This window comes from Zootermopsis nevadensis, unplaced genomic scaffold (genome assembly GCF_977971745.1).
Source record: "Zootermopsis nevadensis isolate Lab colony 2312 unplaced genomic scaffold, Znev_1.0 Znev_ptg000030l, whole genome shotgun sequence".
Lineage (NCBI taxonomy): Eukaryota > Metazoa > Arthropoda > Insecta > Blattodea > Termopsidae > Zootermopsis > Zootermopsis nevadensis.
In genome coordinates, this window is record NW_028259162.1 from 1,359,700 (window position 1) to 1,386,256 (window position 26,557).

The following is a 26,557-nucleotide window of genomic DNA, read 5'->3' on the forward strand; positions in this document are numbered from 1 at the left end:
AGAAGCGGTGGATGTTGATAGATCAAGAAACTAACCTAATTTATTGGTAAATAATGTTTTGGTATTTCCTAAATCTGGTACAAGAATTTAAAAGAAAAAGAAGTTTTGCAGAAATATTGCAAAGCAGAGAACGATAAGTCTAAAATCTGTTTTACTAATCATCTTTGTTGGTACCTACAAATATCTTATGCATGGAGTCTTTAAACTTTCCAAAATCGAGGAAATATAAGAAGAAGATTCCACTCATATTGCGGTGTACCGAATGCAAATAAATTCTCTGAGAAAATATTCCCGGCGGTGCCCGAATTTATAACTTGTGTTGGGCAAGGCCGTGGTCTAGGCAACACGGAGTTTTCCTCCGTGGCATCCCAACAGTCACTCCATTCACACACAGAAGAAGGCAATGGCAAACCACTTCTGGATCATCTGCCAAGAACGTATATGAACAGGTCCCAGTCCGAGAAAAGGATGGAAGGATCCTGTTCATATGGACCTGTCGTCAGACAGAACACTAAATAATAATAAGATGAGGTGGTGTAGCGGTTAGAACGCTGGCCTTGTAATCCTGGGGGTCTCGGGTTCGATTCCCGGCGGTGCCCGAATTTATAACTTGTGTTGGGCAAGGCCGTGGTCTAGGCAACACGGAGTTTTCCTCCGTGGCATCCCAACAATTACTCCATTCACACACAGAAGAAGGCAATGGCAAACCACTTCTGGATCATCTGCCAAGAACGTATATGAACAGGTCCCAGTCCGAGAAAAGAAAAGGATGGAAGGATCCTGTTCATATGGACCTGTCGTCAGACAGAACACTAAATAATATAATAATAATAATAATAATGAAATGGATCGGGGTGGAATCGGGAAGGCACATACATTTTGGAAGTCGCTAATTTTTTTGGGAGTTAAATTCTGGAACCTGTATGAATAAACCTAGAATTTTTGTGTCGCGCATGAGGCGAAATCTATCTATTTATAGCGATTTATAAGTGACTATAGGAGTTGTGTGACGTCACTTATTGATTTTGGAATATCAGCACAGTTTTGGTTACGTGTTACTGTCGAAAACTAACAGCCGCTGGCCAATACAGACACTTAATTGAACTAAGCGCCATAAATTATAGCATATCTGAAGGGGGGAAAATACATCCTGGGCGAATGTGGTGAATTCTGCGAACATGTGAGCGCATAACCCGGCGACACGAATCCCGGGGGGGGGGGGGGGGGACGAAAAGCATTTTTACCAGTTTTATCTAGAAAATAACTCAGATCTTCTGAGCTGTAACAACTTGTTGCTTAATGCTGGCTGTCACATTCAACAAAATATGACCGATATCAGCACGCAATGGAAGCCACGGCAGATAAGGAACTATAATTTAAACAAGTTATAGGCCCTCGGAAAGAGAGAAAGAAAGAATGAAAGTCGCCATGGTAACTGTTTGCATGTTTCACATTTTTAAGTTTCTGAACCATTTGTTACGAAATTTGGTGTGAAGTCTAACCCGATATTGTATTTTTTTTTAAATTCCTGCAATACGTAAGAACAACATGGTTGACGAGCGAACTTGAAAAGTGGGAGCGATGTTTTAATATAGGGAACTGAAATTATTTACGGTAACATTTCATTGAATATGTAATAACAACGTGACGTACATACTAAAAAATTTGTATCGTTTCAAGTTTGACAGAGATTACAAATAGACCATTTATACTGGGCACGTGAAATTTTTGCATTGATATAGATCATAAGTGTTTCTATAAACCCGACATGAAATATTTGTTGTTAGTCAGTAATTTCTTTGGAATTTTAATATCACACAAAGTTTCTGTGTGTTCTTTAAGAACACGTAATTGTCAAACATCCTGTTGATGCGATGATTTCTGAAGAGGATTGATTGATTGGATAACAGTCATTTATTCAATAAGGAAGCCGTTCACTTCAGCTCTGTGATCGCAGTCTGAAGAAATAGATGTGCCAACCTATCGCCCATCGCGTATAAAATTACTTTGATTGTCAACGTGTTTATCTTTCATCTTTATTATTTAACGACGCTGTCAGCACCTCAGAATATTCAGCGTCGTGGGTTGTTAACTCCTGTTATAAAAAATACGCTATTTATTCCGAGGTTTTAGATAGTGCATTCGTATTTCTTCGCGATGAGTTGACTGTCTTTAATTCCATGTAAATAATACACGCAACATAGTCCACACATTAACGCTTATCAGTTGTATCTGAAAGGAATCGAACTAGGAATATTTTTTTTCAGGCATCGGATGCTGTGTTTCGGGACACCCTGTACTTCGGAAACACAAAGACACGTATTAATGCCGCTGATGATATTTCTGTTTTGTTTTTCTACCGCTTCTGGTTCTCGTGTTATTTTTAGTGTCGGGGTCAAACTCTGTCTCCTGCTAAATAATAGATGAGCATCTTTCTCAGCATCCAGACAGGCTGTTGGAATTCCACGGTCGGGGGCGGGGGGGGGGGGGGTTGGAGGATATCCGCCCATCTGTTCCGATACACGTCTTTGGGTTTAAATCAGACTCACCAACTTCTGTCCTGATACGTCACTCCACGGTTTTTGGTAAGTCCCGGGTTCAAATCTTATCTCAGCGACATTGAATGGATCAATATTAATATTGTCCTGACATTTAATACGTTTACCACGTGCTTTAATAACTAATAACTCCACGTTTACTGGGTTTCATATGAATCTCAGAATAAACAGCGATTATTTCCTTAAACAGCGTTAACCAGTCGATCTTTGTAATGGTGAAGTGTGGTGTTTTCTTCGCGGTACGGACTGGATTCTTAAATGTAATTTAAACGAACTATGATTCTCACTGTAAACAGCGATTACTTCCTTAAACACCGTTAACCATTCGATCTTTGTAATGGTGAAGTGTGGTGTTTTCTTCGCGGTACGGACTGAATTCTTAAATGCTATTTAGACGAGCTTCGGTTTCGAAGGGTTAATTAATTATCAGAATAAAAATCTATTATTTCCTTAAACAGCGTTAACCAGTCGATCTTTGTAATGGTGAAGTGTGGTGTTTTCTTCGCGGTACGGACTGGATTCTTAAATGTAATTTAAACGAACTATGATTCTCACTGTAAACAGCGATTACTTCCTTAAACACCGTTAACCATTCGATCTTTGTAATGGTGAAGTGTGGTGTTTTCTTCGCGGTACGGACTGAATTCTTAAATGCTATTTAGACGAGCTTCGGTTTCGAAGGGTTAATTAATTATCAGAATAAAAATCTATTATTTCCTTAAACAGCGTTAACCAGTTGATCTTTGTAATGGTGAAGAGTTGTGTTTTCTTCGCGGTACGGACTGAATTCTTTAATAGCATTCCCATAGGAATTTATTACCGCGTTCACAAAAGCCCATCACTGGATGATATTCTGAGGAAATTGTGTCTAGACGATAGAGTTGTGAACACCATAATTATTTTACGTGTTTTACTGTTTTTATCCAATTATGGGAGCATTACAGACGGAATACAGGATACATTTTATTATTAAATAGAGCAATTTTGTGTCAGACAAACAAGAAGTCGTGGTTTGTTTTCTATCTGCTACATTCGTCTCTCGCCTGTTTTGTTCGCAAGGATTGATGGGTATTGGAAAGATGTTTCTTGTGTTCTAGAGGTCGACCGAATTTATGGGAGAACGGGGATTCCCCATGGAAACCCAATCTATCATCTCGAGTTTTCGGTCCTGCCACTTGGAGCGCTGTAAGTGTCTGAAGAAAAATGTTCTACTGACGATAGAACACTCTTTTGCCCTTAGTGGAATAGATTGCTTGCGTCTGTTTATTTATTATCCGAAATGTTTTTATTAAGCACATGAAGGCGATGATTAACTTGTAGGTTAGGTTTCTTGAAACACGGGTTAACACAGCCTTCCCTCTTTTACGTATTATTCATGTTTACTATTAAAAATTACTAGAAAATTGCCCGTCAATAATGACGGGAATGTCTTAAGTAGGACTTAATGAACACCAGTTAACCAAAGCAAAAGTCGAAAGCTCTCCGACTCATTTGTTGATCGGTTTGTAATACAAACTCAAGGCCCTTTGAATCTATGGGGTTCTGTTAATAACCGAATCAGTAGAGAAAATGAATAGAGTGTTTTAAACGCGTGTTTATGAATTTCAGTGAAAAATTATTGAAATCGTATACAATAGATTGAAATTCGCTCGTTTGTTCCGATAATGAAACGATTAATAAGAAGATGCTTAAGTAATAGTCGATAAATAAATCTTATTTTGACGAAAAACGCTTTGCTTAGGCATTTAAATTGTCTTTAAAGAAGTGTTCCCCAGCCAACCAGTATTTGTCTATCATATAGATACACCACACGTCACAAATGGCGTCGTTGTGTTGAAACGGTACTATTAATAAGCAGTTGATGAAGTGTCGAACCTCGTATTCTGAGCACGCAGACACAAGTTCGTTTGTTTCCTCTGTGTGTTTGTTTGTTTGTTTGTTTGTCAGTTTGCATTCTCCTTTCTTGCCTCGTGCTGTAGTTTCGCTTCTCCCTTTATTTATTTTGTTTCTCCCCTTTTAATTCTGTTCTCTTCCATTCTCTGTATTTCTTATTCTTTATTCCTGTTCGTTTGTGTGACTTCCATTTTTTCACATTTCAATAGTTTTTACATGTCACCTGTCAACTCGCCCTTCCTGTACACAGTTTGCCCCTCATAATTCCCTCTGAAATTGACCATTCATCTCCATATCGAACAGGGGATGTAGAATATGTGAAGCTTGACCTATACGCCCTCCATACGTCTTCATGACGTCTACCCACAGAAGACATGGAACAAGAATATTTTTGGAACAAATCGTAATCATTCCATAAATTTTTCCGGGGTTAGTCGTCGTTCGTCATGAGTCTCAGACCCTTTCCAGCTGAGATTTTTAACTGCATCGCCCCTAATGACCGCCATTTCTATCTCCTCTCTTGATTATGATTTTTCTCCGTCTCTATTTTTCATTCGCACAGGATTTGAAAGGGGTATTTCCTCCCCTCCTCACCCTTCTGGTTCTGGATTTCAATTACCAACATAATTACCACCCTGCAGCTGCTCATTACCAACTTCAAAAACGTATGAAGCGCCCAGCGCTGCTTCTTTGTTCCACATTCAGTTACATCCCGAATTTTAAGCGAAGTGGATAAAGGAACGTAGCCCTTGGGCTTCGGTAAATTACAGTACAGTACACGCAGATGGCGTGACAAATGGATAAAACACCTAAATTCGCTTGTTTTTGTCAAGAATTGTACCTTGAATAATTTCGGTAACAATTGTGACGTCAACATAAGTGCGTCAGACGTGTAATTAATTTTCCAAGTTACGTTACATGCATCCGTCAGCATGATCCCTAAAATCAAGTTGTAATTTTTAATTATCTTTTTTTTAAAAATTTGTAAAATTTCATAATTTTAATGTAAAGAAAGAAAAGTTAGAAGTACAAAATTCAGGAAAAGTCACACCGACGAAATAAAGGCAAATGAATGGTAAGGAACAAGGCGAGAGAAATCAGCACAAAGGTGAGGACTGAATTTCTCCCACCTCACAACTTCGTACGACCGCGAACCATCAGCATAACTAGAATTGTACAGTCTGCGGGTCATTTTTCATGTGATCAAATTGTAGGCCACCATTTCTCTGCACTGTACGTAATAACTCTGTCATCTTATCCGACTCTATAAGCTTATTCAGTTTGATACGGCATCGTTAAATAGCACAGGAACCAACATTTTCATCCCTGCAGATACAGTCAGCATGTTCGTCCAAACCTTGATATATATTTGCCTACCACACGGCATTACATTTCAGGTCAATATTGACACCTCGCTCGCTGTGTGACCTTCAGTTGTCAGGTGGCAGGGCCATTGACTAATTTTCTGTTATCTTTTATGATTTAAATGCAGTGCGAAATTTTGTCTCGTTTACGTGTGTCCTGTTCTGAAGATGGAGACAAGTTATTTCCTCCGAAGTGTGGGGGATCCGTGGTGCTGCCAAGAAGACTAAAGCCGTCATTAAACAACATAGCAAGCTTTGCCTGTACTTTAAAGATGCGTCCTTCCAGTGGGTGACAGCTTTGTAACCTGAGAACTCGAGTACCTTTACGGGCCTGAACTGATTCCGTTTCTTAAGTAACAGCTGAAGAACCGGGCGCGCATATCAAAGTATAATGACCTCCTTCCTCAGGTCGAGGGTCGAACCCAGTGCAATGCCGCAGGAAGCCCGCGTTTAGTTTTAAATTGCCTGTCTACGTATATTTTAGGTGTCATTTCAGAATGCTATCTTGGCGTATTGGTTGTAAAGACCGAAGGCGTGGTCAGCGACTGCGTTTTGTGTTAGCGGTGATGAACCTTCAGATCGCTACAAGAGAGTTTGTCGATTATTATTTTAGTTTATTTGCCTGAGTGAATGGAGCTTTGACTCTGCTCATCCACTCAGTGGTGAAGGGTAGTTACCCTTGTCATTGCACACAACCCTTGTCCTAACACAGGTAGTTGCACCAGTTGAAGATAATGATTGTCACATTTCCTGAGTGTGCTTTTATTCTTCGTCGTAAATTTCCATTAGACTAACCCCTTTATTGATTCTTGATTTAATTAAATTTGACGTAAATGTTAAGATAGCTACCACTCCACTTGACGTAACTTGATCTAACTTGGGGGGGGTGCAACTGACGTCAGCACAACCCCAATGCGTCCACCCTTTGAAGTTCATGTTGTCTTATCTGCGATTATTTTAACTTGATAAGTGATTCCATTGTTTCTGGTGGGTTACAGGAAGAGTTTTATCTTTCAGTGCGATTAAATATAATGATTTAGTTTAAAGTTATTTTTAATTCATTGTGTGAGGGAAGGATGCTGCTTTTATTTTGTCAATTATTTGAGCAGTTAAAGTGATTCTCACCGCAAATAGCGATTATTTCATTATACAGCATTAACCACTTGCTCCTTATAATGGTGAAGTCTGGTGTTTTCTTCGCGGTACGTTCTAAATTCTTAAATAACATTTAGGCGAGCTTTGGCTTCAGAAAACACACGGAATGATATTGTAACTATGACGTGACACTGACATGTGCGACAACTCAAACGGACTTGAATATGGTCGCTCAGATTGCAGCAGTTCGGCAGAAATATGCGTTTGGAAAAAATTACTGACGAATGACCTTGAAATTTTCAAAGGCCTCTATTCGGTAAACCCTCGGAGTGATATAGTCGTGGCTATGACATGACGATGACAAGTGCAGGGTTTTGGGCCTATATGGTGCAGCATAATGTGGGAGTGGATACTATTTAAATGGGGGTGTTGAGGAAAGTCACGACAGATCTGTAAACCTGTCTCCGTCATTGGGTTGCTCGCCCTGACATGGACTTTGTCATTTTCTACCAAATATACGGCGGAACAACCCAGAAGGCAGTGTTTGATTCCTGTTATGAGCCATATGGATCCAGTGCAAATTCGCACACCCTGTACGATCAAATTTACGTCTTAGGCACTACAATTTATTCATTTTCTTTTAGCAAGGAAGGAACTTTATGTACGTGCATTTGTTTACCAGACTAATATTACAATGTAAAATCATATTTAGTTACAACATTTTGTGACATCTTGTACCTGACGAAATGACGTAGTTTGTGGAACCAAGAAACTCGAGCGTGACCAGTAAGATCAATGGCGAAAATGATAAATTGGACTCCCCTGCTTTATTTACTTTGGATATGAATAAAATTTATGATTTAGTAATATGTTTCGCTTTTCCCAGCTGATCGCTTCAACAAAAAGCCTTTTGTCACTGATATTTATCCTACCAGTGATTTATGGCTTCTGTAGGGAAGCTGACACTTTAATAAACAAGTGAATATAAATAAAGTGTCTGAACACATTGACTGTCGTAGCTGAAACATGGCGGTTTGGTTCGTTGGTTCCTGTCGTATTTACCCACTCTTTTGTAAACTTGGTTGTTATAGTTTAAGAAGCGTAGAATGATGAATTGGAAAGGAATCTTCCTCAGTATACTTAAGTTATAATCTCATTATTTACGTAAGTGTTCTGAAAAAGACGACGAATCAGGATATGTCTTCTGGGCCGAGAACTGAACCTGAGACCTCCCGAATATGAAGACGTTGTTATAACCTCTGCAAAGAGACACAGGTTATTGTAAAGTCGACACTCTAAACATTTATTCTTGAGTCGAATTTTACATTACGCTACGAATGTTGTCAGTGTATTATGAACACGTGTGAGTGAGTAAGGGCTCCACTCATTTGCGAAGATGCTAAATGTAGGTGAAATGTGCTTCAAGCTCTGGCCGTCTTCGCCCGGCACCAGTTTTATAAGAGGTTGAGTGAGCTGTAGGAAGCCGATGAAGAGAAGATTCACTTCCTTTGCTGGGAGGAACATGTATTCCGAACAGTGTTCTTTTCAAATTTAAATTCCTGTCGTTTCTTTCGAGGTGACAGTTCCCCCCCCCCCTTTCCATCTTCACTATGTGCAGAGTTCTTTCTTAATTCTCCTTTCTGCACTCTTTTATCTGTCTTCACTGTCATGTCCTCCAAAGAACAAACGCCTCGTTTGTGTCCTCTGATAAGAGATTTTCTTGTCATTTTCATTTTAAAATATTTAACCAAATAATACGAGAAAAAAAAAATCAGTACTGACACTAAAGAACAGACAGATTGACGAAATTTATTAATTGGCCAACAAGTGCAGATGAAGTGCTTACATGTAGAATTTACCCTCTGTAAATCTCAGTCGATTATCTGATAAATCTTCCATCGTTTTCATCAGAACACCAAACAGTAATGCATAGTATACTTTTTTTACTCTTTGTAGCTCGGTGGTAACTATATTAACCACCTTCTTCAACAATAAATAAAACTTCATTTTATTTTCTGTGTTTCGTATGATTCTCGTTGAAGACGGATTATTTCTTAAAGCAGCTACTTTTAATGGTGAAAAGTTGTGTTTTCTCCGCGGTACAGACTGAATTATTAAATATTATTTAGACCAGATGATAAAATGTCTGTGGATGATGAACTGGGCAAGTGTATAATCACTTATTTGCAGACGGAATAGCGAGTGGCATTGCGTGGGGCCGCCACTGCTGTATGTCGTACCGTTATCTGTTAGTAGATGGCAGCAGTATCATTGTATGGGTTATGAGGAGAGGTGAGGTGAAGGGGGGGGATACGTGGAACTGGGAGGGAAAACCTTGCACAGTCGTGTGCGTGCTTTGGACGTGGCGCGCTCGTCGGTTGTCACCTCGCAGAGCTCAGTGGCTCGAGGCGTGTGTTGGTTCTAAATTATAACAGTTTGCTGTGTGTATAAATAGAATATTGTGCCAGATTGTTTGTGTGTCATGATCTAAATAAAGTGTTTTTAATTCTTCGACATGGATAATAATACTGTCATCGAGGGAACAGTGAAATTTCGTGATGGAAAGAAGGTAAGATATTTTAACAATCGTTTACAGTTTCTTGTTGTTTTAACTTTTCAAACATGGTCGCGTCTTCTATTGTGCAGCGAGGCGGATTAACACAAAAGTTTCCCGCGTTTATTTATAACTTGATATTGGTAGATTTGACTTTTTTAAAAGTTTTTTTTTTGTTTGTCTGGCTGGTTTCCAGTATGAAAATTAAATCAGTCAGTGTGTCATGTTATTTGAAAGGGTCTCTGTGTTTTGATGGAACGCGATGCTAATGGATTGGAGTGATACTGGTAAATTAACTAGTGTGTCAGTTGATCCATCAGACCCAAAATTAACGCTTGCCAACCTGTCAATACAAATGATGAGTGGATTTCTAGTACCACTGATTGATACTGACTTCTGTCACAGTATTGGGTTCATGACCCGGTTGAGTTTCAATACATACTTGAACGTGGTTCAATGTTTGTGTATCAGTTCGGTATTTTCAATGGATTTAAATGTTCATAACCGTGGTCACAAAATCTCTATATTTTTACCTAGACAGCCTTCTTTGGGTTCCTCGACGTGAAAACCACAAATCCTACTTAAAGTAATGTTGAATTATAAAGCTCCTCACCGTGTATTTTTTTCTGTTATCTTTTGGTAAGGCAAGAATTTAAGTTAAATTTTTTTTAATGTGCTTCAGATCCTGTATTTCGTATATATTAATTTCAGCAAAACTAAAACTCCATCCTTAAGTCGACGTGACAATTTGGCCATATTAGTATATTTAAAAAAAAAAAAAATTCAAATTTCGACGTGTTATTTATTATACGCGTTACGTTATTGTTACATGTTAAGATTATTACGTCATTACAACGTACGTTGAAATACCCCCTTCCCCATGTTTCAACATATTCGTCAAACGTCTACGAGAAATGACGCCTGTGATTTCCAACTCGAAAAGTAGATAGAGCATTATCAGAAGAAGTCCATTTAATATTCCTGTTTGACTGGTTCATTAGACTGCGTTTGAAAGTCGACGTAGGTGCAAGGAGGAATACGAAACTGCTCTGCTGGTACAGAAATCGTATGGGGCAACTTGCAATCCGGTGTTGAAACACAAGGGACGCAGAGGAAAATGACGTGGTCGCCGAGAAATTGTGCCTAAAACCTAGACGAACGATTCGAACCGAGGAAATTTCGAACTGCAGAAAGACTTTCAACCGCGGATTGATGATGATAATGATGACCGAGGAGGACATTCAAATGTTTCTACTACTCTCTGCAGTACCGGTCGTGTTTGGAGATTATTTAAACCTGCCCAGAGGCTTTGTTTAGAAAGAGCCTTTTTTTTATATATATTGAAGTAATCGGATTATGTTGCGAGGGGTAAGAAACCCCCAAACAAACATTGATCGTTCGTGTTTCAGTTGACCGCTCGCTCCCAGGGTTGTAGGTAGTAAGGGATGAACGGGGTATCGTGAAACGTGATTTTGATTAAAGCGACTTTCTCCTGATTGGTCGAATTTCGTAACCTGGATGCACGAATTGGAGTGATGCCATGTTCGATGTATCGAATTATTATCATCCCATCTATTCACTCCTTTATAGGGTGTTTACTTCCATGTACCCGAGACAGACCTTGTCCCTGAGGTACATAGGGCAGCAGATATTTTTTTATTTATTTATATATTATTATTATTATTAATTCTGCCTTTACATGGGAAGTAAGCCCATTTATCATCATAATCACGATTATTGGTCAGTTACAACCTTGTTTCTGAGCTGTTGGAAACATTTTTAAATGAGTGATAGATAAGTTAAAATACGTAAATATTCTGTTTATTTTTATGTAGGCCTCTGAGACTTACAAGGTACAGGATTATTATTATTATTATTAATATTATTCGTACTGCTCGTTTTATATAAATTATTTATGAGTACTTGCTGTAGATTTTTGTGCAATTGAAAAGCTCTCTTGTGCAAGGATTGTGTTGAAGTGTTACAAGTATTTATGAATTTAATAATTTAACGAGTTATTTTTTTTTATATCTTTGCAGTAAATTGTTTTACGTAATTTACGATCAGGGCGTTAGATTCTATGGTGTAATTGCCAGGTAAATTAGCAGGCGAACTGGGAGATCCACGATAAAATATACCCCTCTGATGACTTATCCAGTGTACATATTGTACGTAAATGACCCAGTGAAATTTGAGGGCGGGGGTCGTTAGTATTAAAATATTAGACGTATATTCAAAGGGTGGAAAAAGTAGTGGTTTGCCATTGTAAATGATTTTAGATCGTTGCAACCTGAAGCTAAAGAACCGATGGAATTAGCTTTATAAACCCATAATACACCGCGATAATTTCCCTGAATATATATTATTAACCAATTTGTCGTTGTCATGGTGACGTGTTTTCTTTGAGGTGAGGACTGGGTTTTTAAATGTATAGACGAGCTTCGGCTTCAAAGGGTTGAGGGGTTTGAACAACACAGTTTCTGTCTGTGGCTTATTCTGTATTCAAAGTCACAACTGCAAGCACCTCAGCTTTCAAACGACTCGACTCCGAGAGGAAATGTCAAGTTGACAGTGCATTATTACAACCTGCAGCTTTGCTGGGAGGAATATGGAGGTAAAACGCGTTACATTCTCTCAATATTCGGCAGGTAAATTACTTGTAATTATTCAGATCTGTGCTTCGACGCGAGATACGATCCCAGGCCTTGCGAGATTTTTTTGTTTTTCCACGCGTGTCTCAAGGTAAATTAAAAATTTTCAGGGGAATTTTAACCCACGTTATGATGTGACACCTGAGTAGGTCGCAGGTCGCAGGTCGCACGTATTTCATAGCAACTTTCGTGTTTAACTTTTTTTATCATTTTTTGTACGAAAATCGTTAGCAGTAACTTAAAATAGACCACTGCCACTTCATTTCCAGTTATTATTCGTCCTAACTTTCGACACTAATAATTATGCAGTTGATGAAGCGTAGTTTAATAAATAGTGTTTTTATTAACGCTGTATTAAATAATGTATTTGGCATTGTATGGAAACTGTAAAGAATCCCACGAAAATCCTCGGTCATTTGTTGGCAGAGAATCGAACCTGGTACAGCCCGAAACATCGCCTGGTGGATAGGGGAGGGGGCTTGTAATTTGGGGAAGGTGGGGAAAGGGGAGACCGAGACCCAATTGATGGCACCCCGATATTCATTTGAGGGGAACAAACAAGATAGCTATCTCATTCAACGTCAACGCGTAGTGAAATGTTTTTTTAAGAGTGAGAACAAAATTTTAGAAATGGTTTTTCCGCTGTTTTATATAGGCAGTAACTAATTCGCGGTATGTCCATTTATTAAAGGCACAAATATATTGTTTTGAGCTATATCTTCAGGAAAGGTTTGACATAAATTTAAAACTTTTAATTATATTTGGGTTTTGTTTTATGTAAATTATAAGAAGCCCCTTTTAAGATTTACTGTTAACATTTAATAATTTTGTCTGTACCTCTGAGAAAACACTTCTGAATTACAAATATCAGTCGTCTTTTGCTGTTTATTGTTAACGGTCGAACGGACCACGCAGCTTACAGAGATCTGTATTCTGTGAGCTACGTACCGAATTATTGAAACTCGGTGGTACAAATAGTTACCGGTTCACCGAGTGGACTTCGAGGGGATGATTAATATAGAAATTAAACTACGGTAAGCCAGAGGGGATGTGATTCCTCTTTTATTAAAATGTTTCTGCGTTTGCAACGCTCGTAAATGGGTTCTGAAACCAACCACCTGTCGGGTCGACGGACAAATGGGGCTGGGGGGGGGGGGGAGGGATTGCCCAAGTGTACTGGTTCGCAAATTCTTCGTGAGCCCATTCATTCCATTCCGACATCAATTAATCTTGATTTTTATAATTCTGGGGTTTGTTTTACGACGGTATCAGAATTACGTGATTAATGCAGAATCGAAGTACAGTTTGATTGTGAATGATGAATTGGAAAGGATTTGGAAGGAAGCGGCCGTGGCTAGCATTTGACCTGACGTCTGAGGAAAATCACGTATAACCTCAGTCATGATAAGCGACTTAAATGTTAATAAAGATTGTTTCTTAAACAGCGTTAACCATTCGACCCTTGCAATGGTGAAGTGTAGTGTTTTCTTCGCGGTACGGACTGAATTCTTAAATGTAATTTAGACGAACTATGATTCTCACTGTAAACAGCGATTATTTCCTTAAACAGCGTTAACCATTCGATCTTTGTAATGGTGAAGTTTTGTGTTTTCTTCGCGGTACGGACTGAATTCTTAAATGTTATTTAGATTTTTTTTTTGTACTGAAAAATTGTTAAGTTACTGCCCACATAACGCAAGCAATCAAAATACAACTTAGGACCAAACCTGTAGTTAAAACGCCCTGTCTGTGTTTTAATATATGGTGTTGAGAGTAATTGATTTTTAGTGTAATACGAGCCTCAGGACGCGATGGGGTTGTCAGCAAATTGATAACTAGACGTCACATGCATTTCAACTGCTACCTGAAAGTGACTGACTTACGTAACAGGGGGGTTGAACTGACAGGTTTGCCAACGTAGATTACTTCTCACTATTTTTTACAAGATCCTTGGGTTTAGACCCCTTTAAACAATCAACGTCTCAAATTATTAATATTGTGTTTTAACGATCTTTTTCAACTTAAATGGCAAGGAAAATATTGGCAGAGATAATGACTGATAAAATGATGGATGGCTGAAAATGGTAAACAAATGTATACCCTGACGTAATGTACCTTACCTTACCCAACCTCATCTAACTTAACCTAACTTACTAAATTTTCGCGCCCAAACCCAACCGAACGTAACCTAACCTAACCTAACATAACCTAACCCAACCCAACCCAGACTTGATCTATCATATGGTCTAACCTCGCCTACCTTTAGCTAAACTAACCAAAACCTGAATACAATTATGGTGTTTATGGGCATAATAATTATGAAAATGATGAAGACAAACCCAAATCTGTACCTAGAATGAGAACTCAAAAATCGACCATTAACGAGTTATGGTCGCGCTGTTGCCAAATTGAACTAAACGTGCAGTGTGTGTACGCGGAGGCACCGTGCATTTGCACAAATAATTTGAGCTTTTGGCTGGTTCATTAGAGACGACCGACTTCTGCCAACGCTGCTATCAGGCTCCTCCTTGGCGCAAAAGATAAAACTGAATAAGTAGTAGCCAGTACATGTCAGACGTACTTTCAACTTGCCGCTTTATGAAAGTGGTAAACAAGCAGACAGATGTTGATTTTGGTATCTGAGAAGCCGACTTAACGCCTACTCTGACTGGGGGTGGGGAGGAGGGGATTCTAGAGAATTTATCTGTGATAAACACGAATTGCCTCTTCTGTATAAGCATCGAACAGTCAACAAGATTGTGGAAGTACACAGCGCATGAGACGCTTTCCGTGTGTCTGTTTGCTCTGTTCGCGGAGGATTCCGTGGAAAATGATGTTTCGATGTAAAAGAATTAGAATACACGAAAGCACGATTAAGGTTCTCTCTGTGTTTGAGAACATTGCTGAAGAGAATATTTGGTTAAAAGGGAGACACAATTTAGAACAGAACACAGGTCTGCATTTGTAACCTTCACTTGTTACCGATTTGGTGATTAAAGTAAGGGACAGTTAGGAAGATGGCTGTCTCTTCTGGGTTGCGACGACGTGTAGCCAGGTCCTGGTAGAAGTTCACCAACGTTTCGGAGGTCGTCGCTGCCTCCATCATCAGGGCGATTAGCTCCTCTCATGGAACGTGAACGAAATAAATGATAAATACGTACGAAATGTTGTAAAAGAGATTCACAGTTAACTCTAAAATCATAGATCGTTTCTGACATCAAATACCAATAAACTTGGGGGGGACGGGGGTCTGTCGTAGAGGCCCCTGGTCATGGATGTTGAGTACCCCAGGAAAATATCGACAGACGTTCTTCGTTCACGGTAGAGCCTGAAGAAAACCTATCATGGATTTCTGTAACCGTTACACTAAATTCTGAACCTTGTCCTTCCGTGGACCTATTTTAGAGAGGTGATTTTGTTTAACTATAAAGAATTCACGACCTCTTTACTGTAATTTTGCAACCAAACCGTCACTCCGCGTTTAATTACCCCCCCTCCCCCCCTTTCACTCTGTTGTCTGAATTATAATTTCATGTTTCTGTATCCCACAGCGGAACAGAACTTAGTGCCTTGGCGCACAAATGAGCTAAGTGCACGTTATTAATAATTACGCACTTAATATTTATCAGCAACAAAAGCAGTCCTGTTCATTCTGTAGGGGGGAAAGCTGCCTAATTATATTACAGAGGCCTTGTTTTAAAACTGACCTCTTACTGACCTGCCTCCGAGTAGGGAGGGGGTCAGAACGCAGGAACTCGAGGTATGAGAGGGCAAGTGGTCGTGAAGCATTTGAAAGTAATATACCGTAGGTCTCCAGGAGTGGCTGAATAGAACCATGTAACCATCTCTGAGAACCGGACCCCTAAAACGTCCGTAGTCGCTTTGAGAAATCAGCCGAAGTGTTCCTGGGTTAGGTTACACATCTTGTGTTTCTTGTTTCCCTTTTCAGACATCTCTAATTGCTTCTTTCGTCATTCTTGCCTGTTCCTTCCTTTTATCCGGTTCTTCGTTTCGCGTTGTTACATTTTTTCTGGCCGGAGTGAACTACAGAATGACTTTTTTCTATCCTCGGTGAGAGCTAAGTTTTCCAAATTGATCCAATCTTGTGTAATTTAAACCGAATGTCATATTGGTACAGTCACGTACATTAAATGTATATCCTTCCATTGCAGTAACTAGAATCGAAAAATTTGTCTCTCATGTAACAAAAATCGAACTTGGATTCAACATCGCGGTAGCAAAACCCGATGGTTCACCATCACCGCCATTGTACACGATCCTGAGCCAGTTCTATCCATTTCCCCACCCCCCTCATAGCTCCCTGACTCCCTCCCTAAGGTTATTTTCCCATATATCTGTCTCTCTCTCGGTTGGAAGTCTCACACTATAATTATACAGGGTGTGCGACTTAATATGGGACTGGCCTCGACAGCAGGGAAATCAGCCAATCACAGAACATTGCTGTCACGTGTTACGTAGGTGGGTTGTAGGTTCGGTGGACGCATTTTATATGCATTCTTTGTCTTCGTTGTTGTAGCCGGATGTCCGGGCCATCGTAACAGAGTAGATTCCAGTATATGTTTTATGTAGTGTTCTGTCTGAGGACAGGTCCATATGAACAGGATCCTTCCATCCTTTTCTCTGACTGGGACCTGTTCATATACGTTCTTGGCAGATGATCCAGAAGTGGTTTGCCATTGCCTTCTTCTGTGTGTGAATGGAGTAAATGTTGGGATGCCACGGAGGAAAACTCCGTGTTGCCTAGACCACGGCCTTGCCCAACACAAGTTATAAATTCGGGCACCGCCGGGAATCGAACCCGAGACCCCAGGATTACAAGGCCAGCATTCTAACCGCTAGACCACCGTGGTCTATATGACGTTTACTGGAAAATTCTCGTATTTAAGTTGGTTATACCGTCCGTACGTACAAATATTTGTTATGATGATGATAATAATAAGGTGTGATTGATTTGTGGATACGCTCCGAGATTGTATTAAAATAATTGTAATTATTAACGTACGTTAGAGAATGGTCTTCCAGGGTTATTTATAGACACGTTTAGCACACCCTGAAGAGCTGCGACTTTTATCAGAACGGAATAATTACTCAGACGCCGAATGGAGAGACCTCGGGGCCGTGTCCAGACAGTCGCCGAAGTGTTCCTCGTGTCCCGGAGGGCGCCTTTAATTGCTCTAATTGCATGGAAGTGTAACGTGCAGCTGGGATGACGTAGCGCAATGCTAATTGCTGTGGAAGAACCAATTGTGTTTGTTTTATTGATCTCTGGCCTCCGCTGTATCCTGACTCTTCTGATAACTCTACCGCCCTCCCATTTAGGGTTAGGTATAATCATTTTACAGAAATATTGTACTTTTCATGACAGTCGGTGTTCACAATGAAGTTGGTTGTCTTTTAAGATGTTGCGCCGTGTGGTATGGTAGAAATTTACCTACGAATCAGAATTTCCTGCTGTTTCCATCATCAGGGTTCTGAGGCCTCGCTTCTGAAACGTCGGTAAACTTCTACCATACCACACGGCCCTGCAACCGAGAAGACAGCCATCTTGGGACTTATGGCCGCGAGAACCTCAGATCTCACTTGACGTCTGAACGACCTCCACGTATGTTCGTTGCCATAATGACAAAAACTCGAAACGTTATTACATTTTTACATCGACTCCTCCAACATCTTAGCTAAGGCTCGATCCTCCACTAGTTCCACTTTGCATCCTTTCATTTTCTTTCATTGAGGTTCATTTTAATAATATCCTGTTATTTTTTCAAGTACACTGTTATTTCCATGTTGCTCCATAGTCATCCAGCGTCGCGAGCAGTGACATGCTTTTACAAACCCGACGTTTCGTCACCGTCTGCACAAAATTCAGCACTAAATAATACTCTAAAACTGTGCGGTCCAGTTTTTTAATATTATCTTTCTTCTGGACATTGTCTGTTAAGCAGTTTCTTGCCTTGAGATTTTATAAGCAAATTTTTGTATTTATTTATTTTTCTCCAGAAGCGTGCTTTATGTTCAAAATATCTTATCTCTGTTGTGAACAACTTAAGTACTCCTCATTGTAATCAAATACATTATATTTGTAACATATGTGATTCTGAATGAATTATGTGTTCTATGTCGTTATGTGCACGAGTTTAAATCGTCTTATGTTTTTAAGAGGAACATTGTTGTAGGTACACAAAGTGAATTTGCACACAGCCCTCTGTTTTACCCGTAAGAAACATACGAAATCGTGATTTGAAGAACTTTTAGAGCACCCTGTATAATACATGCCTAAAATTGTTTTATGACGCTTGAACAGTGCTGCACAGTAGACGTGGACCATTTTGTGGAATGCAATAGACCTGTGGATATTGCATACTTTGAAATTACAAAATGTTAATACAGTGTTTTTTGTTGGTGCGATATTCATTTGTTTCTCTATTTTGTTTGTAGTGGAAATCGAGGTGGTGCGTCATGAGGAAACTGTCGCCAGTAGCAGGTACGTGTTTCTGAAACACGCTGTATCGTCTCGTGGGCTGGAGAAGGCTTTCTAGCCGTGAGGATGGTGGAATGGAATGTTCTTCAGAGGTGGCTGGCGGGTCGTGTGTGGTACATTTATAAATATGACTGCCTACAAGGCGTAGTTTGCGAGATATCAGCCCCCCCCCCCCCTGCAGACATATCGTTCAATTCGGTTTAAAAATGTATCTCCCTATTTCAGTTATGTGCTGTGGTAGATTCATGCAGTCAGAGAAATTGTGATATTTACGGAATTTTGCAGGAAAAGATTAACAAATTCTTTCTTGCCTGCCTCCACTCTTTATTTATCTCTTTACGTACTTCTTCCTCTCTCTTTCTTTGTTGATTATGTTGTCAGTAGATGATGCCTTGAAATGTGTTTAGAATTTCTACTGACGCTATGATGATATTATTAAAAATTAAGCTTCTTCACAGTTAACAGGGATCCAATTAAAAGGCACGCAGAGACTAAACCTCTGAAATCTAAGCTCGTCTAAATAATATTTAAGAATCCAGTCCGTACCGCGAAGAAAACATTACACTTCACCATTACAAAGATCAACTGGTTAACGCTGTTTAAGGAAATAATCGCTGTTTACAGTGAGAATCATAGAGAGAAAGAGGAAATTGGTGGGGGAGAAGTGAGAGACACTTCGATATCTGGGGGGGGGGGGGGGGAGAAAGAGCATCTTATAGCTAGAAGGTCCCCAGGCAACGCCCGCTTGTCCTTCTGTTAAGGATAAAGTAAGAGTGAAGGCGTTAGTGTGATGATTGGCATAAAAGACGGAATTTTGAAATTTTGTATTAGAGAAAGCTGAGATTATTAATTTAGAAGTTCCTACTGAGGGGAGGGGGGTAAATTTTGACGGCGTTAAGGGGTGGTAAATTTTGATTAATTTAAATCGGGAGGGCTGCATAATGAGAATCATAGTTCGTCTAAATAACATTTAAGAATTCAGTCCGTACCGCGAAGAAAACACCACACTTCACCATTACAAAGATCGAATGGTTAACGCTGTTTAAGGAAATAATCGCTGTTTATATTGAGAATCATATGAAACAAATAAATACAAAATTCGGAGTTACGTGGTAACTATTGTTACCACGTGACTTCAAAGGAAACCTGGAAGGCTAATTTCTGGAGACTCCGAAATGTATTTGCTAAGTTTCTTTTTACGTTATACCCCATATACCGTATGATTGTTTTACATTTCGAAGTCGTTCGTTCAAAACAATACGCGAGCAGATGCTGTCGTTGACGTAAACAGCAGCTGGCTGCCTTTCTGCATGTTGCCAGGCAACTCTGTACCTGTAGACGCTGCTGTTCACTGCCTAAATATAAACTGTTCGGAGCGCCTCAAGGCTACGTACAACTCAAAGATCATTCTTTGCGGCCGCATTCTCGACAGCACCGGAAGTTGAGGTCTACCTTAGCTTACGGTAAATTCCATATCGTCAGATTTCAATGAAACTACAAGGAACAAGTTGTCTGTTTCTTTCGTCTTTTCTTCCACTTTCGTATCTTTACCATCTGTTCTAATTGATCCAGTGTTTCGTTCAGTTGATAATGTCTCTACCTGTTTGATCGACTTCATACGTCCTGGTGAATGTACGTTATGTAATCAGAATTTGTTTCCAATTCCTGTAGTAATTAAGGGGACGCATGGCATTAATGACCATCGTCATTGAATTCAATTCCACGGGGTTATTGAATTTTTGTTGATGTCCGCGGTAAAAAGGAAATCTGTGCCTCTGGGATGCTGTTGACCAATTAACAAACATTTATCGACGCGCGCAGACAGATTATTCGTGTGCAGTCTGTACAGCGTTTGTGTGTGTGTGTAATGTCGACTCAACTTGTTACAACTTTCCGTGTCGAGTGTTTTTAAAAAAAAAAAGAATAAAGCATTTCGCGTTTCTTCCGGTTGTAACTGTCGTGTCCCGTTGTTCGCGTATCACGTGGGCTATGAGACCGGATTTCTTTAATATTTTATAAGCCTCTGAGTAAGTAATGCTCTTATTTAACTGACAACATTGACCCTGTTTAGTCCAGTGGTAACAATATGTTGCACCAACTGCAACAAACAATAACTCTTCGTTTCTTTTATTTATGAGTTTCGTACGATTCCCAGTGCAAACATCGATTATTTCCTTAAACAGCGTTAACCAGTTGATCTTCGTAATGGTGAAGTGTAGTGTTTTCTGCGCGGTACGGACTGAATTCTTATATGTAATTTAGACGAACTATGATTCTCACTGTAAACAGCGATTAATTCCTTAAACAGCGTTAACCATTCGATGTTCGTAATAGTGAAGTGTAGTGTTTTCTGCGCGGTACGGACTGAATTCTTAAATGTAATTTAGACGAACTATGATTCTCACTGTAAACAGCGATTAATTCCTTAAACAGCGTTAACCATTCGATGTTCGTAATAGTGAAGTGTAGTGTTTTCTGCGCGGTACGGACTGAATTCTTAAATGTAATTTAGACGAACTATGAATCTCAGTGTAAACAGCGATTATTTCCTTAAACAGCGTTAACCATTCGATCTTCGTAATGGTGAAGTGTTGTGTTTTCTGCGCGGTACGGACTGAATTCTTAAATGTCATAAGACGAGCTTCGACTTCGAAGGGTTATTTTTTATTATTGTAGTGGGCTGTGTGCATTGAACTCGGTCTTTCCCGAACTATTTTCTGTAAGTCTGGCAGCTCGTGGCTTCGTTTTGCGACGGGGTTAAACTGGATTCGACACGCAGACACGCGGTGTTCTGTCTCTGATGTCACTACCTGTTAGCCGTAAATCAGAGTCTGGTTATTGTTGTCGTTTTATAGACCTTTTAGCAAACAAGCGGAAAGATTATGGCCACGAGGCCCGTAATTTTGAACAGTGGCACCACTGTGTACCAGCCGGCCGTAAAAACCGCCGATAAGCCGACAGCTAAGGCCACAGAATTTGGAAACACGTGCTTGTCACCCGGAAGATTTTGTGTCAGGTCAAACTAGACAGACGACTGACTGATTTTCGTAAATACATTCTGTGGGAAAAAATTCAGAGTTATTAATTATTAAAGCAGATGGTACATATAATTACCTGTGTGATTTAAAGTGTTAACGCGGTTTAAGAAAGTCACTCTTTGATATGCGAATTATACGAAATCCATAAATTACTCTGTGGTCAAAATTCACCTTTTACTAATTGTTAAATCGGGTGGTACATATGGTTACCACTAGGTTTTAAATGGTTAATTTTGCTGTTATTCGTTGCAGACGCTTTCGATACAGTTGCAAGCCCTCGTCATTTATTTTTTTCATTTGAAATAATTTTAAATACGGTGTCTGCGTGAATTTCCACCGTCTCCTCGTTGATACGCCACTGTCATTCGACACTGAAATGCCATCCGCTGTACGCTTTGCCGGGCTGTCAAGGCCACCATCTATACTTTTGCAGGTTTTTGCAGGTCATTCTTTATTTTTCCTTCCTTGCATCTCCTCGCAGCTAAAAGTTGCAGAAATAGTCTTTGAGCTACGCCGAGTCGGTTCGTCTGTCCACATGTAACAACTCTTTGAATGTCTCAACAGATTTCTATGACGTTTTATGCTGTTTGTCGTTAACATCGGCAAGAACGAGTTACCTCGCCACGTTGTTTGACGTTTTAACTTGGTTAACATTGTTACTGTGGGCCTTTTATCGAGGTCATCTGGGGAATCCTTCTGGGGAATCCCCAACAACTCAGACAACTGAACATATGAGAATTATTAGGCTCTGATCACATTTGATAGATACAGCTTGATGTTAGTTTATTACGGATAAAATCTCCCGTTACAAAGTTTTGTCAGATTCTTATACCTCGGATTAATTTCCACGTGTGTAGATGTTACAGGTAATAATTTTTGTCGAAAACCAAATGCGGATCGAAATGTGGGAAGTCGAAGATGGGACGTTTGGACCTGGTGATATATGGAACGTGGCCCTTCGTGGCAGGCCGATAAAGAATATCTCACCGTTTATCGACTCGTGAATGTCCCCCGTCCAGAATCAGATGAATCCATTCCACGCCGCCCCACCCAGTTTCACGGAATTTGATTAGTGACATTTTAGGGAGTTTTATTTCAAGAGATTGGAATGTTTTCGAGTACGGTCAGCTCCGTTTCGAACTCCTGCGAGATATTTGTCAGGAAGCCATCCTGAAAATTCCTCCAGTGACATGCATTATGTTGTTTTGATGGTTACCTGATTCAATAGCAACTGACACGTGAGGAGGGCAACAGTGATTTATGAACCAGGAGACAATCGACCATCGATCGAGTCTGCAACTCCGTTCGATACCACTGTGCCTTGTTACAGAGAATAATCACAAAGGCATTGAATTATTAATAAGGGATTTTCTCCTGGTGGCTTGAAAATCACTCTGCAACGTTACAGAATGACTCTGTGTGGTTATCACCTAGGGGACCGCAATGCGCGGCTACTGTTGTACGTTGTCCATTAAGACGTAAGGTGGAATTGTCGAAATGTTTTCATTAAAATAGCCGATAAGCCTACTGCGACATTATAACTTGAAACTTGAACACCTCTAATACCAAAATTCGCCATTAAACATGACACTCAGCGTGTTTGACTGTTTAACCACGTGACGGGATGACGTCGTGAGCCATCCGAAACATTTTAAATTTTTTGTGCGACGAGAGGCCGATATTCAGAATATGGAGGTCAAAGTGGCTCACTGAACCGTGGTTGAAACATTCCGAACAAGGTTTTTTGTGTTTTAAATATGGAAATCACGTTCTCGTACGTCATCCGTTTGTGGTAGAGGACTGTGAAACCATAGAGATTAAAATAGTTCATTGTTATACAGCGCATGCGCGTCCAAGTGATATTCTCTGAATTGTCAGTCAGCACCTGATTTCCAATCAATTAATGTCAGCTATTGATTGAATTCGTCAGTCTTTGTTGCCGAAGCGTGATGTAATATCTGATAGCATTTGTTATGGGAACAGTGGCTTATGTAGAATTTTAATATTTTTGATATTTTGTTTCTGAGATAAGTTTTAAAACTTCGTGTCGAAGATGCTGTTTATTCTGCAACAGAAAAGAGATGAAAAATGAAGACTTAAAATTAACGAATTGCATCAACCGTAACAAAAGCTAATAATTTCCTCAGTTTGTATGGAAATTCCCCGTCTTTAATGAAATCTGGAAATTAATTTTCGTGTTCACAAGATCTCGCCATTTCAAGCCTTGTGAATCCAGCCCACGCCCTCCTACCCAGTTTCTTCAAGTTCCATTTTAATATTATCATCCCAATTTAGCGCAGAAGGCAATTCTTTGTCAAAATTGTATTATTTGTCTTTACATAATTAAAGTTTTTGATGCCTTGAAATCGAAGCTCGTCTAATTATATTTTAGATTATTTCCCTAAACAACATCCACTAATTAATCTTTTGTAATGGAGACGTGTTGTGTTTTCTTAGAGGTAGGGACTGGATATATTCTTCCTGCTTTGAAGGGCTAAACTGCTTAATTAGATCAATATACTCTTTTCGGGATTTTATTTACCGCTGCCAACAAAAAATTCGGTGATATAATTGAAATCGGCCACGATTTATTTCTTTCTTACTTGCTATGATTTGTCTTGAATTCGTGCGGCCATCTTGTGGTTTCGTTTGAAGTTTAGTAATCTCTTGAGATCACACAGCGTTCTTACGTCACCCACAAATGGACCACGAAATCGCTGTAATGAATATTGTCTACAAGACGTGATTGTGTATCACTTTTGCCGGAATCGAGATGAACAAAGTAATTTACGGATGACTGATTCCAATTCCTCCCCTTTGGCTTCATAATGGAATCTGCGTTTTAATTGTCTTCGTCTTCAAGGGTTCTGCCTTTCAGTGTACCGTGTTCCAAGACCCACGGACTGGTCGGTCTTGGCTGTTTTCTGTTCGCTTTGCTGTTACTGATGCCTTCCAATTCGATTGTCCAGTAACTAGTAACCATTCTACCACGAAGATGATGTAACAAATCGGCCCTCACCGGAAGCATCAGGTAGAAGGGTTTTTAAACTTTCTGAGATTATTCTACCATAAATGTAGCATCTTCCAAAAACTTTCTTTCCTTCATACGAAGCGTTGTTTTCAAGACAGTGACCTTAACCACAGTCATTAATGTAACCCATTCCAAAGTTTGCATTTGAGAAAAGCTGTGCCTTGTCGTACTGATTCCTCCTGGTAGAATTACAGCGTGTAACTTCGTAAACAACAAATGGAACGTGTAAGAGAGAAGATGCACACAGAATTTTAGTCGGGAAACATTAATTAACGACATTACGTGGTAGAACTGTACTTGTATGGGAGGATATTATTAAAATTGATTTGAAGAAAGAGGATGATGTTGGTGGTCTGTCTCAGGAGGACAGGATCTTGTGGTGGTTAGCCCTCGAGTTCGCAAGATCGACTTTGTTTACGCACAACATTCGACTGACTTTTGATTGAAATGCGGCGTGGCTGATGCAATATGCAACAGAAATTGTTCTCACGCGTGTGATAACATTTGCACTGTGAGTTACGTGACCCTTTTCTCTCCACATCAGAGCTTTCGGAAGGCTGTTAGGTAATCAAGTCCCAGAAACAAATGGGATGCTGTTCGCTGTCCCGAGATTAGCAACGATTAGTCACGAATCGCTAATCACTTTTACAGATGGCGTGTTCTCGGAACTGTCTACAGTTCTTCGTGTGCTGATTCTAAGTCTTCAGGACGTTTTTAACGATTGTCGTTGTTGAAGTCGTGTACTCTCTTCACTTCTCTAAGAGTGTGAAGTGATGTGAGCCCGTGATATTTCTATTTCAAAGTAAATTTGTAGTAACCATATACCGCGTGTTTCACATGTCCCTCTGAATCATTTCGGATAAATTTCAGTATTGTGTATGATTAAGTGTGAATGGAAGAGCCCACTCGGAAGACATTGGCGCCCATTGGAAGATAATATTAAAATAGATCCTACGGAGATGATGTTTTGTGGTTCTGGATTTAATTCATATTGATCATTGTCGGGCTTTTGTTAGCACAGGAATGAGCCTTTGGGTCCTATAGAAGGTGGACAATGTCTTGACTACCTGAGGTTCTCAATGACTCGAGGAGAGAACGAGTTATGACACAATGAAGTGAATTTGAATTAGGTCTCCTAACCTAAATGAATAAGACACATACAGGGTGTTGTGAATTAAGTGATCTGTATGAATCAGTCTTCAAAACGGCTGTTTTTGAAGAAGATTTACGTGATTGGTGTGTTTTGATAATGCCTCCACATAATACACTCTTTTGACATGTTTTCACATAGAAATTGTTCGCTTTGAGCAAGTTTGTGTGATGATTACTTTACGTACGGGCTTTGTATTGAATAAATAGGGTGTGAATTGTATTGAGAATTGGCTCACGCTTGATTTCAGTGTCGGAAGTTTTACTCATCTCGGTGACAAACATTTTTGTTCAAGAATTTCAGGAATTTCTTTACTTATGGACGTGTGTCGGTTGTCAAGTTGAATTCTGTTCCTTGTAGTTCATTCGTTAGATGATACTCCGGGGATGGAGATTGTCAGGGAGTAAAATTTTACCCCGTTCTGCCGAATCCAGACGCAAAGCATTCCAGCTTGTTGCTTCTGGTTTATTTGTTGTAACCTACAGCAAAATCTTGATGACGACTACGGTAATAGGCTACCCGCTTGCCAGCACAGTTGGTTAGTTGGACTACCCTTTACAATTGCTTGCTGCAGATATTGAATTAGCTAATTAGCTGTGATGGATGCCGTGTATTGTTCGATATTTGATACCTGATGGTAACAATTATCGCAGCGGTGGGAGTGAGCGTTGAGTGAATGAATCTTCCTAACAGTCCATCAGCACGTCACGTGTGTCGTAAGGAT

The 26,557-nt window shown here is 39.8% G+C and overlaps 1 protein-coding gene across 6 annotated transcripts in view; it reads left to right on the top strand.

Annotated features, from left to right (window-relative positions):
* The window catches only part of LOC110827779 (uncharacterized), a 479,277-nt gene that overhangs the window by 240,485 nt on the left and 212,235 nt on the right, over nucleotides 1–26,557 (top strand). The window contains exons 1-2 of one of the 6 annotated variants that reach the window (XM_022059772.2): nucleotides 9,245–9,479; nucleotides 18,572–18,617. The exons of 4 other annotated variants lie outside the window; for them this stretch is intronic. In XM_022059772.2, the coding sequence (XP_021915464.2) occupies nucleotides 9,426–9,479; nucleotides 18,572–18,617 (100 nt within the window). In that variant the 5' untranslated portion in view covers nucleotides 9,245–9,425. Of the gene's footprint in view, nucleotides 1–9,244; nucleotides 9,480–18,571; nucleotides 18,618–26,557 lie in introns of those variants that run through there. One more of the 6 variants, XM_087359027.1, reaches the window with a different exon arrangement.